This window comes from Rattus norvegicus, chromosome 1 (assembly GCF_036323735.1).
Source record: "Rattus norvegicus strain BN/NHsdMcwi chromosome 1, GRCr8, whole genome shotgun sequence".
NCBI classification, from domain to species: Eukaryota; Metazoa; Chordata; class Mammalia; order Rodentia; family Muridae; genus Rattus; species Rattus norvegicus.
In genome coordinates this window covers 170,961,725-170,984,935 of record NC_086019.1, presented here as the reverse complement: position 1 = coordinate 170,984,935, position 23,211 = coordinate 170,961,725, and the positions used below count along the sequence as shown (strand labels likewise).

General features: G+C 44.2%; 1 protein-coding gene across 1 annotated transcript in view; it reads right to left on the bottom strand.

Moving 5' to 3' along the window:
- Ppfibp2 (PPFIA binding protein 2) overlaps positions 1-23,211 on the bottom strand; it is a 145,448-nt gene that overhangs the window by 77,161 nt on the left and 45,076 nt on the right. The window contains exon 3 of the mRNA NM_001100582.1: positions 12,605-12,819. Within this exon, the coding sequence (NP_001094052.1) occupies positions 12,605-12,819 (215 nt within the window). The remainder of the gene's footprint in view (positions 1-12,604; positions 12,820-23,211) is intronic.

The window sequence follows — 23,211 nt, the reverse complement described above, 5'->3', positions numbered from 1 at the left end:
ACAGACCAGGACCGACTTTGAGTCCTTCGGAGCAATAAAACCTCATCAAAAGGGGGAGGCAGAAGTTGTAAACACACATACACTTGAACGCGTACACTCACTCACACATGGGCAATGGGAACCTTCTCAGTGATAATACCAGAGCCTGCCAGAGGGAAACAGTCCGGAAGAAAATGCCTTGTCTGGCTTCCCCTTTCTGGAGTGGCTGGAACTCATTACCGAGAGCCCCCGATTTCCTGTCTCTGCTTCACTCTGCATTTACCCATAGGCTCCCAGCTGCTCTCAGTTTATTTGGGACTTGGGAGACAACTAAAAATAAGCACCACTCCCCAAGGAGCCTGCTGGTTCACACACACACACACACACACACACACACACACACACACACACCCAACACACACAGAGAGAGAGACAGACAGACAGAAACACACAGAGACAGACAGACAGACAGACACACACACACACACACACACAGAGACAGAGTCAGAGGGAGAGGGGCCCCATCCTTGAAGCCCACACCTACCCTTTTAGATAGGCCATAGGTTGTGCCCCCATGAAAGCCTGGGTTTCCAAAAAGGATAGATCTAGAACCAGCTCCTGTCTCAGCTCTGGGCTCAGAGATGTGCCAGGCCTAGGTAGGGTGACTGCTGTCATTTGCACTGCTGGCACTATCCAGAGACCAACTGCTACAAGCTCAAGACCTTTACTACTGGCTCCCTCAGGGAATGCTGCTCTGGGCTGTGAGCCACTACTGCCAGGGTCCTCCAGGTCACATGCCACCCCAGGGATTACTGTTTCAGTAACTTCCCCGACTGCCTCCTGGCTATCTTCACTTCTGTAGGACCTGCTTTAGAGAGCAGGGAGATAGAGACTTGGGGAGTGGCTGCAGGTAAGAAGTTAGCCCAGGAAAGCTCAGAGTGGTCACATGCTGGCTCTCCAGGGTGCCCCTTTAAGACTCTCCAGATGCCACACCTCCTTTCCTCATACTTTAACATCTTCTTTGAGAGCTCCCCTTAACACAGCTTTTCTCCCTTGCCCAACCCTTAATGTGTGGCCTTTGGCTAGGACAGATTATGAAAGTGATCTTTGATGTGGGTGTAGTGGGAATGGTGGTTACATGCAAAGGCTCTGTACTCAGCTGTTTGTCATGAATGACTTGCAGACGCATATCATGTGACTGCTAAGGCCTTCCGGTATCTTTCCTGGAAATCCCAGCATAAAGCAAAGACTCCACTGAGCGTCAATAGCCCCCTCAACATGACATTAATATTCACTACTGCACACAAGCCAAGTCAGAAAAACAGGGCACAAATAAGGCTAGCAGCAAAGCCACAGATCAGAGGCCAGGGGAGGAAGGCTCTAGCAGGCAGCTGGCATGAAGGGAGGAGCAAATTCCTGCAGACACACCCAGATCAGAGGGCAGAAGGAAAAAGCAGGCTTACTGCCCTGCCAACTGCCCTGCTGTGATCTCTGGATCCCTCCCCTTACCCTGGTCTAGTCCCAGTGTGGTCTAAGAGCCACCATCCCCATCCAATGTTGTTTTCTTCTACTGGACCTCAGTACAATGTGTCAAGAATACAGAGATAGGGAGGCGAGATATATGTGTGTGTGTGTGTGTGTGTGTGTGTGTGTGTGTGTGTGTGTGTGTATAACACACACATACAGAGAGAGAGAGAGAGAGAGAGAGAGAGAGAGAGAGAGAGAGTGTGTGTCTAGGAACCTGGCAAAGTCAAATGAAGAAGGTAAGCTAACACTTGCTCTGCACCAAGACAAATGAAATGAACTCCCTGCCCAGAGTAGATAAAGACTTATCTTTCACGGTACGTAATAATAAAGGTGTGCAGAGGCTAGGGAGCTGATTTGGAGTGATATCCCACTCCCTGAGGATAAGGGAAACTTGTGCTTCCCAGAGAGGGGCTTAGTGCCTGCCTTTACTTTTGCTAGAAGAAAAAGTCAGGAATGAAGCTGTAAGAAGTTACTTCTCATTAACCACTAACTTAGCTCCTGGGAGACGTGGCTCAGATGCAGCAGGACGGAGAGCATCCCCTGACTACTCTTCCTCAGCTCCTTCCCAATACATCCCAGCCACCCATTGCTGACTAGAGTGCTCCTCCCCAGACCCTAGGGACTTCCAGTCCACGGCAAACCACAGCTGACAAGGTTCCACTGCACCAGACCCAGACTGTGCGAAGTGCATCTTATTTCTAATTTCTTTTAACTTTCATGCCTAGTTAAATTCTTGTTACACAGAAAGGGTTTAAGCATTCTCAGAATGAAAGAATGAGGCTCAAACAGAGAGACTAGCAAAAACTAATATTCTACTTAGATAAAAATAAGGGTGTGATGGCCTCTTTGCCTAGTAACTCAACTGGTGTCTGATGGCCTAGGGCTGGTGGAGAGGAAAGGAGAGGGAGAGAAGCTGGGGAGCTCAGCTAAACTTTTGGCACTTTTAGATGTCTGAAAACAGCAGCTCTTGCCCACATCTAACTGTTTCATGGAACACACCAAGGCATGTTTTATTTATTGCACTCGAGCCCCTGAATCCACAAAATCACACCCCAAAGGATCTGGAGCAGAGCATGCACGCACGGCTGACAGGAAGGACAGGACTGGGGATACCTGAGATAGTTGAACACAGGAACTTTAGGTACCTACAACTCCAAGAACCCCCAGGAGCTCAGCTAGAGCTCCCTCACAGTACTGCAGGTGAACCCAACTATACCACACCCACCCCAAAGGCCATCTTGGTCAGGGGTGCCTTTTTGGTAGTCTACAGATTTCAATAAATCAGATAAGCCCATAAATGCATTCATAATATTCATAATATATATACAAAGCATCAACTCCCCATGGCTCTCTATGAGTCTAAAGCTGGTTTTTATCATAGTATCAAATATTCTCTCTCTCTCTCTCTCTCTCTCTCTCTCTCTCTCTCACACACACACACACACACACACACACACACACACACACACACACACACGGGAACAGCCTGGCTTAGCTGGCCTGAGTTTGGACTTAGCTTGCCCTTGATATTTCAGTGAGGTGGGGGGTGCATTCATGTCTGTACTGTACTGCTCCTTCATGGAGGTGCAGGGGGCATCAGGACAAGAGACAAATTCTGTCATACTTGACTGCTATCTGTAGTCGCAGCCAATGCTAAACTAAACTGTGGCTGAGCCGGTAAAACCTCATTTATAAGTGCAGAAAATTGATCTTTTTATCATTTCCATATCATAAAATACTCTTGTGATTTTTCTTCAGTTATTAAAAAGTAAAAAAATCATTATTAGCTGATCCAGGGGCATAATAAACAGGCAATAGGCCAAATACTGGGCAAAGTTCACAAGCCAGTGGGATAGTCTAAGCTTCCCCATCTCTAATGAGTTCCTGGGTTGGAGGGGCTTTTAGTGAAAATGCCAAGTTGGACCAGCAGGGTAGACATGGAACCTGGGTCTAATTGCACGTTGCTAAGAAGCTTCCAGGGAGATTCTCACATGGCTGGTCCCAGGACCATACCTGAAGAAGTACAAAATAAGGAACCCACTTTCAGAAGTTCCTCAAAGAAGTTAGAACTGGGAGAATGCATCCTGTGGCTAGCCACAGCAGTGCTGAAGGGGCAGAAGGCTCTGGGCAGTCTATCTCACAGGCCCTCTTTGCGGGTTGAGGCTAAGTGGGTGTCTACATGCTTAGACCTCAAGTCATGCTCATCTGGCAACACCCCCTCCCACGTCCCCTGGGCCTGAAGCAGGAAATTCAGAGGGAAAGATTTATTTGCCATTTCACCAGTGTTTGTACATTCTTGGCCATCTATAAACACTGGTTCCCGAGGGCTGGAATACTCTCTTTGGTCAGGTCCTGAAAGGATCCAGATTGCTAGAATTTACTTGCTTAGTTAGGGAGGTGGGGGAAGCAATAAAAACCCAAGGGGGGGAAAGTAATACTGTTAAATCTGCAGTAACTGAGAGACCCACAAATGTTAGCTGCTATGCCAGGAAAGTTGTGTTCATAAGCCCCCAAGGCACGAGGAGTGTTTCTAGGGCAGCGCAGACAGACACCATGTGGCCCCAGGAAATGCCTCCTGGAATGTGAAGCACCATCCTCCTGGGCCATGGCAAAAGGGTCCAGGAGCCTGGAGAGGTTTTCTTGCCACTAACAAAGGAAAGGTCAAACCTATGCTCCTAGGTTCAGGCCTCAGGAGCCCTTCTCTCCTTCCCAGCTCCACAAACGGACCCTTCCCTGCCAGCTATCTGTCCAATGTTTCCTAAAGAAAATGAGAAAAGACTCTTGCTTTTGACTGACCCAAATGCACTACTCGGCAGTCTCAAGGAAGAAGAAAGTAAAGAAAAAAATTCAAACTATTTTCTCTTATATAACCTACTACTTGATTCCTAGTCCTTGGCCTTTAGACATTCTAGCTTTTGTCCTTGCCTGCCACCTACTGGCTTCTTGAGGTACTGCACATGGATAAAGTAGGACCACAGCACACGTCCACCTGGGCCTGGCGACCAACTGGGCAGGAGGAGACTGATCTCTCCTTGTTTCTGAGAGCTTACTCTATGGCACGCACTGTTCCTGCCATTGGAGAGAAAGGAAACATACTGGAAATTAGCTCACATATGCTGCGCCTTTTTTGTTCTACAAAACTAAGTATCATCCAACCCGTGTGTGTGTGTGTGTGTGTGTGTGTGTGTGTGTGTGTGTGTGCGCGCGCGCGCGCGCGCGTGCGTGTACATAGACTGATAACCAAGCTCATTAGCCACTGAATGGCATCCCGATCAATCTTCTCTTTTTAAATCCCAAAGGAAAGGTTTTCCTACCAATCTCCAGCCTGTAGTTGTGTATAGCGTACAAAACAATGTAAAAATGTTCAATATAAACAACCCAGCCCGGTACTTTGGTCCTGCTGGAGGCTGGAGAACAGTGACAGAAATGGACCCCCACCCCCACCCCGCAAGAGGAACCCAAGCTCACGTGTTTTGTCATCCAGGAGGCAGCTCTCTTTCCTACCTCTCCTGTTTTCCAATATGGAAAACAGATTTGCTTCTTTGGCCAAGTGAAGAACTGCAAAGTGAATGGGGCAGGGGGAAAAACAGCTTTGTGTGAGGAGCTGCAACGGAAGGAGCCACCGTCTGTGACAAGCCAGGTCCCGCCAAGGTTTTCTCTTTCTTTGTTGAAGACTTAGCTCAAAAGCTATGTGAGGGGCCTGCATTGACTCGCTTAAGATTTCAGAGGTGCACACAGGGAACCTCCCAGAATGTACAGCTCAGGCTGCCCACACGAGACAGGTCTTCACACAGCTCTCAAGACACAGGCCTCAGCTGAGACTCCCTAAACTCTCTCCATTTTGAAAATTAAGACATGTAGACTAAGATCAAGGCTGGTATTTTAAGGGAGGCCTGTTGCTCCAGTCCCCAGAGTAAAACACTGGACAAAATGCTTACCTACAGGGCTAGAGATACAGCTCAGTTAGTAAAGTGTTTTCCACACACAAAACCTGGCATCCCCACCATGGAATGGTGACATGGGTCTAGACCTAGCACTAAAGAGGTAGAAGCATGAAGATCAAAACGTTAAGCTAATTCACAGCTGTGCAGTGAGGTAAAGGTCCAGCCTGGACATGAAACCCTTTTCCATAATACATACATACATACATACATACATACATACATACATACATACATGTATACATGCATATAGGAAAGGAAGAAAGAGAGGAAGGGAGGGAGGGGAAAGATGGGCTATATCTATCTAGGCCATATCTTGTTACCAAAACTAAGCTGATATTTCCAGTAGGAAACTGAGACTCAGAGAACAGAAGAGAGCCTAGCACTGGCCTTTTAAATGTTTCTACCTCCTAACCACCTTGCTTTGGTTCAGCTAGCTTTCAGGTGCCTAGGCTGAACGACCTGGACAGCTGCTGAATTGCAAAGGAAAGCTTGGGTTCCCAGGGTGGGGCCTGGGGGTGTGCATGTCTCCAGTTCCAGAGAGAACAGCCATCTTGGAGCAAGCATCTCTGCCAACCACTGGCTCACATCCTACAATCCTGCCTTGACTTGCCCTTGCTTTGCTGTTGCTGGGCTCCCCTGCCCCTTCTCTGACTTCATCTTGAACTTTCACCAAGGATCTCCTTGGCCCATATCCACAGTATCAAACAGCAGGATATACCAGCTGCTGGCAGAAGAGGGGTGTGTGTACCAGAATGGTGGAGGAACCCCAGAACTGCTTTATCTGAACACTACTTGCTCTGGGGGTCACATCAGTTTTACACTAGTAAACGGGTCTCTACCCCTAGTTGAACATTCCACTCTGGATGGCTAATCTCTTTCGAAGGCTCCACATACAGCCAAGCTGACCACATCAAGAAAACTACCCTGCCAACCAAGCAAGTGTGGAAAGGTCGACACGCCCCTTGCATACCACATGAAAGTCCTCTTGAGGTGCAGCCACAAGTCTCAGAAGCACACCTAGTAGCACCAAGCCCTTCTTGCCTGTGCTACTTGTCAGGCCTCTAAGAAACATCTCTCTCCTTTCTTGACTTCAGAACTGTCTGGTGAGGTTCAGGAACTCTTTATCTCTACCCTCCTGAACAGCATCAATATGCACCTCACCACAGCACAAAGAAAAGGAAGCTGCCCTATCTCGAAATCACCTCCATTTCAATCACAAGACAGACTGCTCCAGACTTTCAGGGGTTTCTGGCTGCATCCTCAGTGAGCACCTACCCCAGCTTCATACCGCCCACCAGACATACAGGATGAGAGACCTATCTCCCAGGTTAACATTTCTGCTGCCTACAAGACAGGACTGAAGCCCCTCACTGAATCCCCTTTGCAGGCAACCTCAGCGGGCCCTGGACTCTGAGAAATTGTACAAGGGCCTTGTCAATCCACTCTCCAAGGAAATCCCAATCTCTTGCTCCTTGTTTCACTGACCTTAGATCAGAGAGCCCTACATATGCCCATCTAAGCCTGGAGCCCACTTCTTATCCCATGCATTGCCAAGGGGCAAGGCAAGGGTCTAGGCCACAGAGCTCTAGAAATTTATAGCTCAGCAGTGATTAATCGTGGGCAGGTCTGTTGCTCTTTGAGGTAATCTTGGCAGAATATGACCAACAGGATTCTTGCTGGCTATGTTGCTACAGCAGTGTCTCAGCCCTGCAGGAACAAGCCCTGTGCTCAAACACACCCAGCTATCCACTCTGATGCAGCAGGCCCAGGAGTGCCCTCTCCTCTAAGACATAAAGGAAAGGCAGGCCTGTACTAGTCAATTTGTCAATTCTAATCAGTAGTCATGCCCCCACTCCCAGTGCTACATTTCTATCAAGCCCCTTTATCTCAGGGACCCTATGGTGTCTAACGCTTTAGCACTGCTGGAGAATACCAGCAGCAGGAGACCAAACTTCTCATAACACAACCCTTCCTCTCTGGCCAGACCACAGTGAGTCTTAGCAGGGGTCCTATAACATAAAGGCAGCTAATCCACAGCTCTGTTGAGAAGTTCTATGTTTGGACTAGGGGGATAGCTCAATGAAGGAAAGCACTTTCTGTGTGTGCAAGACTGATGACCTGAGTTCAGACCACCAGAACCCACGAAAAAGCCAGATGTGGGAAGCATCTGTAATCACGGTATGTCTATGGTAAGAATGGAGGCAGGAGAAACAGGAGAATCCCTTGTTATATTATGGGCTGGGAGTTCCTGGACTATCAGCGAGTAACAAACAAGAAAGACTGTCTTACCAACAAGGCAGAAGGTGAAAACCAGCATCCATGGTTGTTCCCTGACCTCCACGTGCATGCTATGGCATGCACATACTCTCACACATGATCAGGTACACACATACCATATATGCTATGGCATGCACACACTCTCACACATGATCAGGTACACACACACAATACATGCTATGGCATGCACACACTCTCACACATGAACAGGTACACACACACCATACATGCTATGGCATGCACACACTCTCACACATGAACAGGCACACACACACCATACATGTTATGGCATGCACACACTCTCACACATGAACAGGCACACACACACAAAGAAATATAATTGTTTTAAAGTTTTACATTTCTATTTCATTGGTACCTAGTATTTTTATGCGCCTGGAGGATTTAGCTCTAACATTATTTAACAAGTCAATGAGACTCTTTGCTTTGGGAAAGAGGTTTCGTCTTGTTTTTTTTAATGGAGGAGAGTGAGAGGATTGTAGTTTAGCTGATAAAGTGTTTGCTAGTATGTTCCAGGTCCTGAGTTTGACACCCAGCATCACCTAAACCTAGGTACACACCTAGTAACAGCCTGTATCAAAAATAAAATATAAAACGAAAACGTAGAAATTACTCGTAAGATAACAAGAATAAACACATACACATAGATATATACATACAGACATATTTGCCACAGACCTTTTGTGATGTCTTCCTAGCGGCCATTCTTTCCCTCAACTCTTTTCTTTGCTGACAGCAGCTACCTTCTGCAAACTAGACCCCAGCTCACCTTGGACTACTTATGACAAACTGAAGTCAATGTCACGTAAACTTTGCTTGTCTGAAATGCTTTGGACTGGCAATATATTAGTTGTTTTTTTAAAAAAGGTATTATTATCATTTACATACAATCTACTGGCTAAGCATACCTAATCAAGAAATGTAAAATAAAATTTCAAAAACTCTAAAATTCAAAATTCTCCAAATCTGCAATTGTTGGATGTCTTCATGAGGGGTACCCAACTTGTTCTTGGTCTAATGCCCTACTTTTCCTTCCCAGACTCCTCTGATGCTTTAGAAGTATCTTGGCCACAGACCAATGGGAAATATGCTGGAGGATTTCAGAAAAACGTCTCTCCCCGTAATTAAAAATAATTTAATATGGACATACCGGTCAAAAGATGCTGATCAACTCTGGATGGAGCTGTATATAGCTATACCTGAGGGAAGGTACATGCCAGAGCTTTGTTAGCCATTAAAGGACACACCTGAGGAAAATTCAGTCCCGGGAGATGGAGGACAGAAAGATGAGAGAAACCAGAGGCTCTGAGGTCATCTGTAGCCAGTGTTTTCACATGGGCATGCCCAGCCTCTCTACAGGTTTCTAGTGATCTAAACCCTACTGTTGACACTGCTTTGTTGGAGAAAGTACCCCAGCAGATAGTGATGTTGTATGGCAGAGCTGGACAGAGTCAGGCTAACATTTCAACAAAACAGGAACTTTGAGGTATGTGACAAAGCCAGACTGTCTGCGGGAGGGAATGGAACAAACACCCACACAATGCACAGTCTGTGTTGAGCAGGAGGTGCAGGTCCATCCTGGCTTGTCTCTCAAACTGTTTCTCTCGTTCCAACACTAATCCTAATCTACCTCAGAGTCTTTAAAAAAAGAAAAGTATGATGACGCATGCCTTTAGTCCCAGCTTTCAGGAGGCAGAGGCAGGAAGACTTCTATGAGTTCAAGACTAGAAAGTCCCCCAGGCCAGGCAGGAAAACAAAGACCGTGTCTAAAACAAAAAGGAATTTTAAATTAAAATCAAGTGGAGTCTTGGTGATTAAAGCAAAGCTTTTTAAACTTTAACAAATCAACATAGTTTAATGTGTGATCTGAAATCTCTTATTTTTTCACAAACTCCTATCCAAATAGACCACAGTCTTTCGCCACAAGGACCACTCTGGAGCAGCTAGTGACCTGTTGGCTGCTCTGTACTTAGTGGCTGTACAGAGAAGAGCTAGTGAGGAATGTGTGTAGAATGTAAACTGACTTTAGGTCAGCCAGACCTGAAAAGCAGACCGGCCTTTTCTGCTCAGAATCAAACCCTAACATGCTCTCTGGCTTCTTGAAATGTTTATGTGAACTTCTGACCCCAAAAAGGACACCATTCAGAGGTGGTTGATGGGAATAATTACTCTAAAAGATTTATGAACGCAATAGCATTTGGGGAAATTTTTCTTAGGCAGTGGATTCCTGCAGTCACTGTAAATAATCTGCCCCTAAAATCTGTGCAAACCTGAGCACAAGCTGTTTCCCCAACTACCACATCAACTGAATTGGGAATACAATTATTTTTAATATATTTCCCCAAAATATTTTAAAAGTTAATGAGTGTTTTTCATGTCACACATTAAAAATGCCAATGAATTTGAGTGAACTGTAACATAGCAGTCAAACCTACTAGATGGAGAAACAGGCACCTCGTTAATCGATGTGAGGTTAAGTCAGGCCTTTCTTTGTAGGGCTACAAGGAAGAGAAGAGACCCAGAGTTGAGTGATAGCGTTAGCCACCATTTTCTAAACCCCATGGCTTGAAGAGCATAGCACTTAGGAAAGTACACACTGGGGTAAAATAAAAGATCATTTCATTATGGAAAACCAAAACACCAAAAGAAAAATGAGTGCAAGATATGAACAGAGGGCAGAACAAACATGCCCAAGGGGTTAAGGCGGCATCTCGGTGTAGGGGAAGAACACATAGGATTATTTTTTGGCCTTATCCTTTCAAATCCTCCAATTGAACATCTTACCTTCATAATTTGCCTATATTAGTAAAATAATTCATATGTGACCATGTATATACGTGGAATGTTTTTCATGCAGGATATGAAATTAAAAGCTTGGAAACTATAGAGAATACTAATAAACTAATTTCAAAAAGTTTAGCCTTCTCAGTAAAGAAATGTACCCAAAACAGCAGTGAACCTTTCCCCCTTATGAAACTGCTAAAGCCACCTTTCAATCTTGGTGATTATTTCTGACCTCAGGATAACATGGAAAAGACTTGCTTCAAACTCAGCCAATGAAATTAAAGACAAAGAAATTCTTTTGAAAAGAGATTTGGAAAATTGTGTCAAAGGCTTAAACATATTAACATTTTTGGATTACAGGTTGCCAGGTTAGCCAGCTGCTTAGGGCATACCTGACCATCCTTACTCACTGCTTATCTGAAATCAAGTTTAACTGGACATTATAGATTTTAAATGATGACCCTAGTTGATTTCTGCAATTAAGACTTCTAGAAAATCCTAGAGCCAGAAAAGGATAGTCACAACAGCAATGCCCCATATGGTGAGAGACTTAAAATAATCTAAATGTCAGTATTAGAAAGACTGTCTCGTAAACGGAGGCACATTCATATAACTGACCAAGGGACACATGCTCACTGTAAACTGTACAGTGAAGAACACAGACAAGAAACGGCTGAGCTATGGGCAGACAGAACTTCTGCTAAGAAAGAACTCTCAATGACTCTCCTGGCTATGTGCTGCTAAGGTTCTGGACAGAACTGTAAGAGAGCCAGCAAAAATACGGCTCTGGAGAAACATGAAAGAACTCAGAAAACAGAAAGAGATGTGTTTACAAGGACTCTTGTGGTTACATAGGGCTGCTTAGACAGTCCAAACTACATGCCCTATTTTAAGATCAGTTCATTTGAAACTGTTTTCTATCTTACTTCCCCTTCATGTTTAAGGTCATAAACATACTCACAGGTTCTGGTCATTGCTACAAAGGTATCTTTGGGAGACTGTTATACTTCCTACAACCCTGACACGGGTACGTGACAAAGGCACCAGGCAGGGAGCCTATATAATGAAAATATTGAATAACCCATGTAATGAAAATGAGAGGTTGTTCATTGTTAAGGACAGCATGGGATGAGATACACTGACATATCCCTCTAGAACAAAAAGGAGGCTAGGACATCTAGGATGGAGGCTGTTTAATCACAAATGACATGATTTATGGATAAGGATGTCTCATCTTCCAACATCAACCTCTCCCTCCCAATTTAATGTCCCTGTCCCTGCCTCCTCCCTGTGCACATTTTCTAATTTTGAACAGATCTTCAGGGCTCTAGCGTTAGAGCCCTGTATTAGAAAACTGTACCCCAGCCTTCAACCTTAATTTTAGCTTAGGTGGCCACACTAGTGCACCCCTCTTTCATTCCCCCTCATCCTTTGTCTGGCTTCCTAGCATCATCTGCCTCTCTAGCCCTCCAATGGCCACATCCCAATTTAGCTCCACCTCTTACCCATTCCCAGATAATATGAATTCTTCATCTGTTGACATGATAAACTAAAGCTATAGCAAGTTTGCAGATTAATCCTTCATTCCCTTCCCCTACAGCCCAGCAAGTCCCCAGGCCTAACCAAGAGAAATCACACACACACACACACACACACACACACACACACACACACACACACACACACAACAATTGTAGGGCAAGAATCATGGGCAAAAACAAAGAAACTAATGAGGCCAGCAGGCTTTAGGTTGTGGTTTAAAACTCCACTCAGTGAGTCCAGCAAGTCACACACACACATATAATTCAAGGATCATGTATCTGACCCTGGATTTCTCACCTCAGAAGAGAGTTATTGAAGACTACAAGAAGGCAGAATGAGTAACTTAAATATCTTGACTAGGCTTTTTACTCCTGCTGAGGGCTACTCCATGGGATGTGCCCAAAGTTATATGGGAAGCAAGATAGTGCTGGGAGATGCAAAGAGAAGTCCTCAGCTCTGGCTATTGGTGGCATTCTATTGCTGCATAATTATGTGTCCCACAATTCCCTTTATCAGGCCATGGTCCAACTCACCAAGCTGTCCTCAAACCACTCCTTTATGTAGGCAGCTGTTGGGCCAGGGATCTGGCTGAGGAGGGCTTCCCTTTCCTGAGGAAGTGCCAACATCTCCAAGGCCAGTCTCAGGTCCTCGATGAGATGGAGCACAGGCATGGAGTTCAAGCAGGAGGATGGAGGAGACAGCCCAGGCTCACAGGTACCATCACTAAAATCTGCAGCCGTTTTAGTGCCTGGAACAGAAGAGGGGGGGGGGACCTCAGTAAAGAGAGTAGATGTCACAGACAGTGAACTCCTTGACTAGAGGCTTGCTCCTACCTCATTATGAAAACATGGCAACAGCAGCATCTCCATACTGACCTACAGCGGTAGGAAGAGAGGCCCACAAGAGCTGGGTACAGTCTATTGAGCCTGGCATACAAAGCTCACACACGAATATAACTGATTAAACACAGACAGCCCTCACCAGTGACCAATGCCAACGAGACCCACCTCTTCATCTTTTCAAACATACTTGTTTCCTTTTGAATCAGTATTACACAGCATAGATGGCTACTCCAAACTCCTCCCATTCACTTATGGGATTCCGCTCCTCTTCCTGGGCTGGCCTGGTCACTGCTATCCCTAGAACACCATGGAAGTGACTGTGCCAATGCTGGGTCTGAGGCTTACGACAGCTCCTGTTCTTCCTCCCCAGGGCCCAATCACCTTGCATCAAAGGCCAGCTACCCTGAGGAGACAGCTCCAACTGCCACCAGCCCTCTCACTGCAGTGACAGACTTGTGAGTAAAGCCATCCTAGGTCCTCGTCCTCCAAATCCAAAGTAGCCATCCCAGGTAACATAGCATGAGCCATCCCCTGTGGAACATTACCACAGTCGTGGAATTATAAAGAAACACATGGCAAAGGTTGGCCTGGGTTAGTTGGACACAGTAATGGACTATACTAGAAAGGATTACTGTACTCATTCTTGTGGTGGATTATATAGCAAAGCAGGATCACTCTGGATGCTCCACTGGGAGACTGCTATATGAAAACTGTAGTAGTTCTCTGCATATCCACAGCCCACCTCCCCATGACAGACCCTGAAAGCAGAGTCTATGCCAGGCACGGCTGCATTCCCAGCACCTAGTACATGTCGAAATGCAATTCGTTCAAGTGACTACAGACACACTCCAGGGAATAGCTTCAGAGAAAGAAATAAGTGCCCAGATTTCCTCAGAGATCTGGGATGTGGGGTCAGTTCCTTCTAATTTAGTATGTCTAAAATAGGACTGGTTTCTGTTGTGCTACACCCTATCATTCAACTACAGAAAAGCCCAAACTGACCTCACAGAGTCTGACAAAGGATGTCTGTGCTTTCGGCAGTTAGAGATGATTTGTAAAATGCAGTTTAAAGGATCCTGTTTTAAGGCACTCGGATTATTAAGGCCAATAGGGTAAGACACCTGAAGTTAGGACTACTCTGGAAAATGGGAGCTGGAGGGCCACTATGGCCACGTGTTTGGCATCTAATTTCTGGCCCATTTATACTTTTAGAAGCCAACATCATCCTTGCCAAGCAGTTTGGGGAGGAAACATCCATACAGAAGGAAACAATTACCACAGAATTTGATTGCCAGTTTGCCTTCTGAAACTGTATGACAAAGGGAACCATGGGTCACAATCCACGAAAAAGTCAGGCTTTGAGAAGCTGGGAGACAGGGTGAGTACCCATGCCCTGGTGTGTGCTCAGCACTTTCCTACATCCAATTTAGAGCTGACTGGGAATTGCACAAACCAAACCTAAGGAGAGAAAACGGTTAGAAACTTAGCAAGCTCTCCAAACTCCACACAAATGCTCAGCAACCATTCCCCTGCGGTACACACCCTTTCTGTTTTGAAAGTGTGTGCATTTGCAAACGTGCATGCATGTGTGTGGGGGTGTGTTCACTAGCACATGCTCACAGGTCAGGGAGGATGCACACATGAAGTTGAAAATGAAGTGATTGGGCTGGAGAGATAGCTCAGTGGTTAAGAGCACTGACTGCTCTTCCAGAGGTCCTGAGTTCAATTCCCAGCAACCACATGGTGGCTCACAACCCTCTGTAATGGGATCCGATGCCTTCTTCTGATGTGTCTGCAGACAGTGACAGTGTACTCACATACATAAAATAAATAAATCTTTTTTAAAATGCAAGGATCATTGTAGACAAGCAGATAGTGTGAACACTCAGAACCTGTTCAGAGACACAAAAATTAGTCCAATTCTTTGTAATAAGCAATCTGGCAGATTCTAAGAAAATCAGATTTGCATCAAAGATTCCTACATAGTAAAGATCTCAGTGGTATTCTAATTCTGAAAAAGTAAGGGTGCAAACAACTAGCTGAGTATTTAAATTACTTCTAGAATAATCAAAAGTATAATTCATATAGTTAAATATAAAAGAAATGACTTCCAAAGAACCAGAAACATGGATCCATACACCTATTTGTAAAATATTAATTAATGGGTGAAGAGATGGCACCAGCAGCTCTCCCAGTGGACATGGTTCAATTCCTAACACTCACAGGAACCCTCACAACCATCTGTTGACTCCGGTCCCAAGGGATCTGATGCCCTCTCCTAGCCTCCATGGGCACAGCATACATGAGGTACACAGACATACAAGCAGGCAAAACAGATAACACATAAAATAACCCAAAAATTTTTTTAATATAATTAATGCATATGGATGTTTAACATATATATACACACACACATATATATGTATAATTAGAGAGAGAGAGAGAAAGAGAGAGAGAATAACTTTTTTAATAAATATTGACAATAACTATCAGAAGTGAGAGCTTGCAACTTGACTTAGTTTGCACAGGTACTCCAGGTTTAAACATGTTTTGTAAATTCATACTGGTTATTAGACAACATCAGCATAAAAAATTTTAAGTGTGTGTGTGTGTGTGTGTGTGTGTGTGTGTGTGTGTGTGTGTGTTATTTGTGTATATATCTTCCTCAGTTGCTGTTCACATCTTTTTTTTTTTTTTTGAGCTCATGGCTTCAGCTTGACTCAGTGAGTTCTAGCATCCAATTGTCCTTTCCCAGCCCCAGCATCGTACATCACAGTTACATGTGCATGCACCATGCCTGGTTTCTACATGGGTGCTAGAGATCTGAACTCAAGTCTTCATGCTTTACCCAGCACATATGAGCCATCTCCTCAGCCCTCTGGGATAAAGCAGTAAGTGAATAGATGCATTCCCTCCCTGAGCCCTGATGAGCTTGATTTCACCTAGTAAGTGACAAGTGAAGAACTGGTATATTTTCAAACAATCTCAGAAACCTGCGGCCGGGTCACATGAACTGCTGGAAAGCATGCAAAGCCTGAGGGGATCTTCTGGCAGGCAGACAGACAGACAGACAGACCAGCAGGATCTCCTTACCCACAGTGAACAAACAGAAAAGCCAAAACGGGCCCCAACTCAGAGACACGCTTGAAGGAGAATTAAAACCCCGGGGACTGGAAACAGAAACCAAAGTGAATGGTGAAGTAAGTTCACACTGATTCTAGAGCAGCTCAGGCACAGATCCAGAGGAAGGACCGACCCCTCACTGAAGCTGGGCCTATGTGCCTGGTGAGAGCAGTTACATTGAGTGGAAGTCTCTAGAAATAACAGCCATAAATATTGTCTGTTCATTCAGAGGGCTCTGAGAATATTCACCCATGGCAGAAAAACTTGCAGGGCCCCAGGCAAGTCTGTAAAGCCATACACACCCACAACACTGTGAAAAATGCAAAACACAGGCCTCTGCACACCACAAGTGCAGACCAAATGCCTATTTTGCATTCTTTCCTAAAACTCCAAACAGAAATCAGTACATAGCATACACAATGGTCCACAGTGGACAACAGCTACAGCTAAACATTACAGAGGCACAGTCTCTCAGAGGGCTCAGCTCCCATACACAAGTTCCCTCCAGATGACCACCTCCTACACAAAATTACAACCACAAATCAAGATCAAAAACCATGCACAACAAATAAGAGAATGTGTGCCTTAATCCTGGGGTTAACAGAACAAGACAACAGATTAACAACGCATGTGCCTTTGATAAGGCAAAGCTTCCCCCCTAAATTATTTCTCAGAAAAAGGTGATTCAACTTATATTTAAGTGCTAAAAACAAGTTTCTCTCTCTGGGAACACACTATTACATTATCTCAAATAGCAAAGCACTATTTAGGGAGTCTAAGTCAGTACAAAGGTTTGTAACTTCTGATGCTTACAGAAACCACAGGAGGGAGTTTTGCCAACTACATAAGCAGAGGTCCCACTTCAGAGAACTGAATTCAATCGGTCTCAGATGTGATCTCAGGTGATGAAAAGGTTTCCAGGCATTCTAAGATGAAGCCAAAGTGGAGACCATTGCATTAGAAGGTCACTCAACCAATGATGGTTTCTGATGCCTACAGCAGAAAACATCTACCCAAGAAGTTTTATTTTAAGAAGCAAAACATGAACTTAGTATATAATAATTTTGTTTAATTTATTTAATTTAATGTTCAAATAATTGTTCAGGATAAGACAAAAACAGATGTATGAGACTTTGTTAATAGTGCTTAATGACAAATTTTTATTAGTGTCTATTAACTATAAATAATGAATGTCATGACATTGTGTACTATACATCAGAATAGGTACTTTGATCAAACTAAAAAACAGCTAAAGAAAGAAATAAAAAATTATCAATAATCCTATAAGAAACCATAATCCTATAACAATCATCAATAATTCTATAAAGAAATTGTATTACTATTCTACTCTTTTTGACAGAAAAAAGAGCAAGCTAAATGCTCTCACAAGTTAATTCTATCAGACAATTCCAAGCTAAGTCTAACAGACTGAGTAACAGACTACTTAATCTAGCCTAGGAAAGAGGAACTCACTTCGTAAGGACAGAGTGCAGGGACACGTTTTAGAGAAAATGGTGAATGGTGCCTTCTCACACATCCCAGAACTGTGTAACCCAACCCATGATTACTACAAAAGAAAATTACAGCCTATCTCACTAGTGAGCTCAGATATATAAATCCTATGCAGAGAGAGAGAGAGAGAGAGAGAGAGAGAGAGAGAGAGAGAGAGAGAGAGAAGAAAATCCTATCATATTGTGTAAAGATAAGAATCAAGCTCATCTCTCTCAGGAAACGATAAACCAAGCAGACACCACCAGACAGAAAGTGAAACAGATCGGCTGATAAAGAATGTGGAGATCAATGTCTCCGTTCACCAGAGAGTATTTTGTTAAGGCATGCACATGCACATACTATACCAAGCTATATGGGAGGTCCAACAGAAAATGGAGAACTCAGAGGGAGATCATATGGCATGAAGGTTCCCCAACCCTCATCCTTGGGCTGGATGTGGCTCACTGGGTAGTGTGCTACCAAGCCCTAGATATGATCCCCAGCATTAAACTGGATATGGTAGCGCGTGCCTGTAATTCTAGCACTACAGAAGCAGAGGCAGGAGTATCCTCAACTACAGTAAGAGTTCAAAGCCAACCCAGGAGATACATTACTACCTACAAAATAATCAAACATGCAAACCTAATCCTAACATGCAAATACTGAAATGTGAGATCCTGAAGGGATAATTAGGAGCCAGGTGTGTTCTAATATGCCTGGGATGCCACACTTACAGAGCTGTGGCAAGACAATCGTAATCTTGAGTTCAGCCTGGGAAAGTGAGACCTCCTCTCCAGAAAAGGTAAGGAGGACGGAAGAAAAATAGGGGGTGAGGGTGTGACAGAGAGAGGAAGGGAACCTTAAGGGAAGAACGAAGAAAGGGGAGAAAGAAAGAAAAGGAAATAAAGAGGAAAAGCAAAAGAAAGGGAAGGAGATGTCAAAGGAAAAGGGGGAGGGGAGAACAGAAGGGAAAGGCAATTAAATGTGTGAGGATTCCACCTCCAGGAATAGACTGAGGGTTTCTGAGAAAATGGGCCAGTTATGTCTGGGATGTGTTCCTAATAAAAGCATGAGCTCTGTCCTCATTCCTTCCCCTCTTAGGGAAGTTCTTGTCTTCTGCCGTCTACCCTGGGAAGACACAAATGCTGTCCCTTATCAGATGTGACAGCAGTGGTTCTGAACCTTCCTATTGCTGTAACTCTTGAACAGCATTCCTCATGGTGTGATGACACCCATCATAAAACTATTTTCAATTTTTCTTCATAACTGTAATTTTGCTACTGTTATGAATTATAACATAAATATCTGCATGTCCCGATAATCTTAGGCAACCAAGTGAAAGGGTCATTGGAGCCTCAAATAAGTCACAACCCACAGGTTGAAAGCCTGCTGTGTTACATTTTTCATACTGGAATTTTCTGACTGTATTTGGAACAGCAGAAATTTCTTTTCTTTTCTTTTTAAGTCATCCAGTCTCAAGTGCTCTGTTACAGCAGCACAAGATGGACTAAAACATCCCTATTTTAGTATTTCCACAGGGGAAAAAGGTAGATTTTACTAGTGCCACACTGACACTTCCCCACCAAAAACCACCCACCTCCATCCCAAAAAAAGAATCTTTCTTCTTACTAGATAAAAGAATTGACTGTTTCTGCCCACTGCCAGCCATCTTCTGGATGCTGGTACTATCCTTGGGGAAAGCTGAGATCAGTCTACCTCTGCAGAGTGAAGTTACAGCCAGAAGCTAAGTTCAATTTGTTCTTTGAGGGAGATGGGGGTGCATGGTGGACAATGTTTATGATACTATTCATGGCTTCAGGTCAAGCCAACTTCTCAAGTCAATAATATAGCAGAACTACTGTTGTCCTCTCCATCTGTATGAACTGTTCACTCCACCTGACCATGTCTACATTCTAGTTGCTGACACCTGTCAACGTGTCACCTAACATGGATTAAGACCTCTGCAGGTGCAATTGAGGTCACCCAGAAGACGTTTAGAGAGTTGAGATTAGCCATTCATTAGTCTAAAGAAGGAGAAAGGGCCATGCCCTAAGGAACGCCACAGAACTCCGATGGCCATTGGGCAGACATATGAAGCTGAGTACACAGAGGAAAAACTCCTAAGATACCTGTAGATACAAAGTTCATATACCTTCCAAAGTCATGGAACTGAAGGGAAGCTTTGAAGCTCACAACCTCTGTGGTAAAAGCAACTGCGTTAGTGTTTGTCCTATAAGTCACTGCCAAATTCTCTGGGATATTGTCTAAATTTTTTGTTTTACAAGTTTAATGTGTAAATTTAATTATATGTATGTAGGTTTGAGTATGTGAGGATTTGTGTATATGGGTGCAGTGTCTGCAGCAACCAGAAGGGGGCAGTAGCTGCTTAAGGAGCTGTTAGTGTACCTTGGGTGCTGGGAACTGAAGTCACGTCCACTGTAAGAGCAGTGCACTCTCAACAGCTGAGCCTTTGCTCAGCCCCCTGCAATCTGACCTTCAGTGGGCCACTCGAGGTAAGGGGACATGCCTTTAAGACTGAGCAACGGTGAAAATGAATGGGAGATCTCTGTAAAAGGCCAGGATACAGAAGAAAACAACCTCAGCCAATCAATTTCAAACCAGCATTAAAACTTGGGTCTAGAACCAGAATAAGAATACACAAACAATCCAGTATTTATGTAAGATGCTTATAATTCCAGGGCCCAAAGCCCACCATCTCAGGGCTGAGGCAGTAGCTCAGTTGTGGAGTGCTTGACCAGCATACACGAGACCATGGCTTTGTCAATCTCTAGCACCACACGAAAATAGATGACTAAAAAGGCAACCACCTTAGGGCTGCCGAGATCCCGATGACAAAAGCAATCACCAAGGACAGAGAAAATGAAAATAACTACACTTACAAGTTAACGTAACAGAAAAATAGAAATCCCTGTATTAATGACTAGAAAAACATGTGTGCCTGTGAACCCACACAGAACATTAGAGAATGGCAGCAGTGGTCTAGGCCGTCCACACACAAGTATCAGCAGTAACTGCCACGTCATTAGAGTAAGTGACACAGGTTACCAAATGCAACGTAGAAATCAATTTAAAAACATATGATTGTTTCTGTTTTAAGGTGAGATTCTGAAGGAGAAGAGATACATCTAAGAAAGTAAGAAATGAACAGATATTAAAGAAATTAAATCCAAATAGAAAAGTATAGGTATATAACAAAGAGCACACACACACACACACACACACACACACACACACACACACACACGGCAACTGACTGATAAAACCCAAAGCAGCAAGTTCAGAGTAGTAACAAAAATATCATCCCTAGCAAAAATGATTCAAAGTAAAGAAGGCACAGATAATATAATGAATAAAAACGGAGCCTGGAGAGATGGTTCAGTCAGTCAAGTGCTTGCTGTGCATAAGGAAGGGCCTGAATCCCAGCCTCAGCATATATATCAAATCATTCATCAGGGAGGCAGAGGCAGGAGGAGCCCTGGGGCATGCTAGCTAGCCAGCCCTGCCACCAATCAGCAAGCCCAAGGACCCAGTAAGGGACCTCATCTCAAAAAACAAGGTGGGGGCTAAGGACCTGGTTCAATTGGTAAAATGCTGGCCATGCAAGAATGAGGGCCTGAGTTTGGGTCCCCAGAAGCCACAGAAATAGTCAAACAGGTGGTCATACCTGTAATTTGGAAGAGACAAAAGGAACTTGGAGACTTGCCCCAGCTAGTCCAGTCAGTTTCGGGCTTAGTAAGAGACCGTGCCTCAAAAATTAAGCTTCAGAGCAATAGAGACACTGATGTCATACTGTTCTTTATATAAATGTGGACATGCATATATCTGTACACACTCACACACACAAACAAATGATTTTTAAAGTTTTAGTGGTATGTATGAGTGCATATATATACTTGTTTTATTTAGAGACAATATCTTATGTCTGGCCTCAAACTCACAATCCTCCTGCCTCAGCTTCTTGTGTACTAGGGTTGGACATATGCTGCCATATATCAGGATTATAAATTTCTTCTGAATACAGCTGTTACAAGGCTCTCAACCTAAATCCTGGATGGGAAAGAGGCAGTGGAGGCTGTGTGCTGTTACTAATGTTTGGCTACACCGATGCACTGCAGAAGAGCCAACGAGACCAACTAATGAATACTGGGATGAGAGCTACATCCTCAGCCACAAACCCCATGGCTGGTATTCAAGGGCCACAGGAACCATCCCAGTCTTGACTAGAACTTTTCCACCCCTATGAAATCTTAATTTCTTCCTTCATTGAAAGCCAGACACTAATCAGGGCTGGCAAGAGTTCAAGAAGGTGGGAACCACTTTCTTAGTTGTCCTAAAGCAGTCTTTAACTCTTATCAGTAAGTACAGCTTACAGATGGTTGCATGGGTGACTTTCTGCCAAAGCAAAGAGGAATAAGTGGACCCCTGTGTCCTGACCATGGGGCTCTGGTCCTATGCCAAGAGGGGCCTGACAGAACAGCCACTGGACTGTGTTTCCACACAGTGAAGCCCTATGTAAGCTCAGCATGCATGTCGGCTGCTCTGTGCCATCCACTGGGATGTAATTAGGCAACACATGGCTGGATTTCAACCGTCAACAACACAATTCAATTACAGTATTATCTGCAGATGGATTCATGGGGACTAAAGAGAAGAAGGAAAATTGGATGGAAGGTTAACATCCTACTGCAGGCTCCAACAATGGTTTTTGTATTGGAAACAAATCATTACTGATCCAGGTCCAAGGGTTTTTAGCAGTTACCTCTTTTCAACTTTCTCCCACAAACATGTAGGATTCAATCAATAACTATGGTGGGCCCACTCAGATTCAAGAACTCATGTTTATGTTTAACCTTCTGGTTTTGCTTATGGGCATTTCTGCATTCACAAAACCAATTTACATCTTGCAAGGCCCCCACTCCCACCCCAGCCAGTGATCACGTGGAGATGAACGTCATCACACTGAGGCCCTAGAGGGGATGGGGTGGGCATACTTGCCAGGGGGACAAACTTGTCCAGTAGGACAGTCCAACTGTCCTCATCACATTTAACAATGGTAATTATCAGTATTATTTCCATTAACTGAACAGCATTGTTCCTTTTGATGGTGAAAGTAACATTAATATTAGTATCAATGAACCAGAGATGTAGACCAACTAAGTACTTACTAAGTTCCGGGCACTAAGTCCCTGATCATCAATCTACGCCTCACAATAAGAGAAAGACAGCATTGATACCACTATTTCATTTACAAAGAAACTGAGCTGAGGAAGGACCACACAGCTGCCAAAGACAGCACAGAGACAGTAACTGGCTGAAATGGAATGGAAACCCCAACAGCTTAGCTCCAAAGCCACAGGCACAGTTACACACGTTCTGAGCTCTTAGTTCCCAGTAGTCTTAGCCTTCTTGAAAATGAAGCTGGTATTAGAGACCTTGAGGGAAGGTGTCCCTCTCTTCACTAAGAATGTCATAGGGGTTCACGCATGCCTTCAGACTAAGAAACTCAAAGCTGAATTGAATCAAAGGCTGGGGTCAGCTCATTACAACTAAGAAACTGTTCACAGGATTTAGCAACTACTGGGTCTTCAAAAATAGTGATGTGATATTCTTAAAAAATAAACTCATCCAAGCCAGGTGGTGATGGCACATGCCTTTAGTCCCAG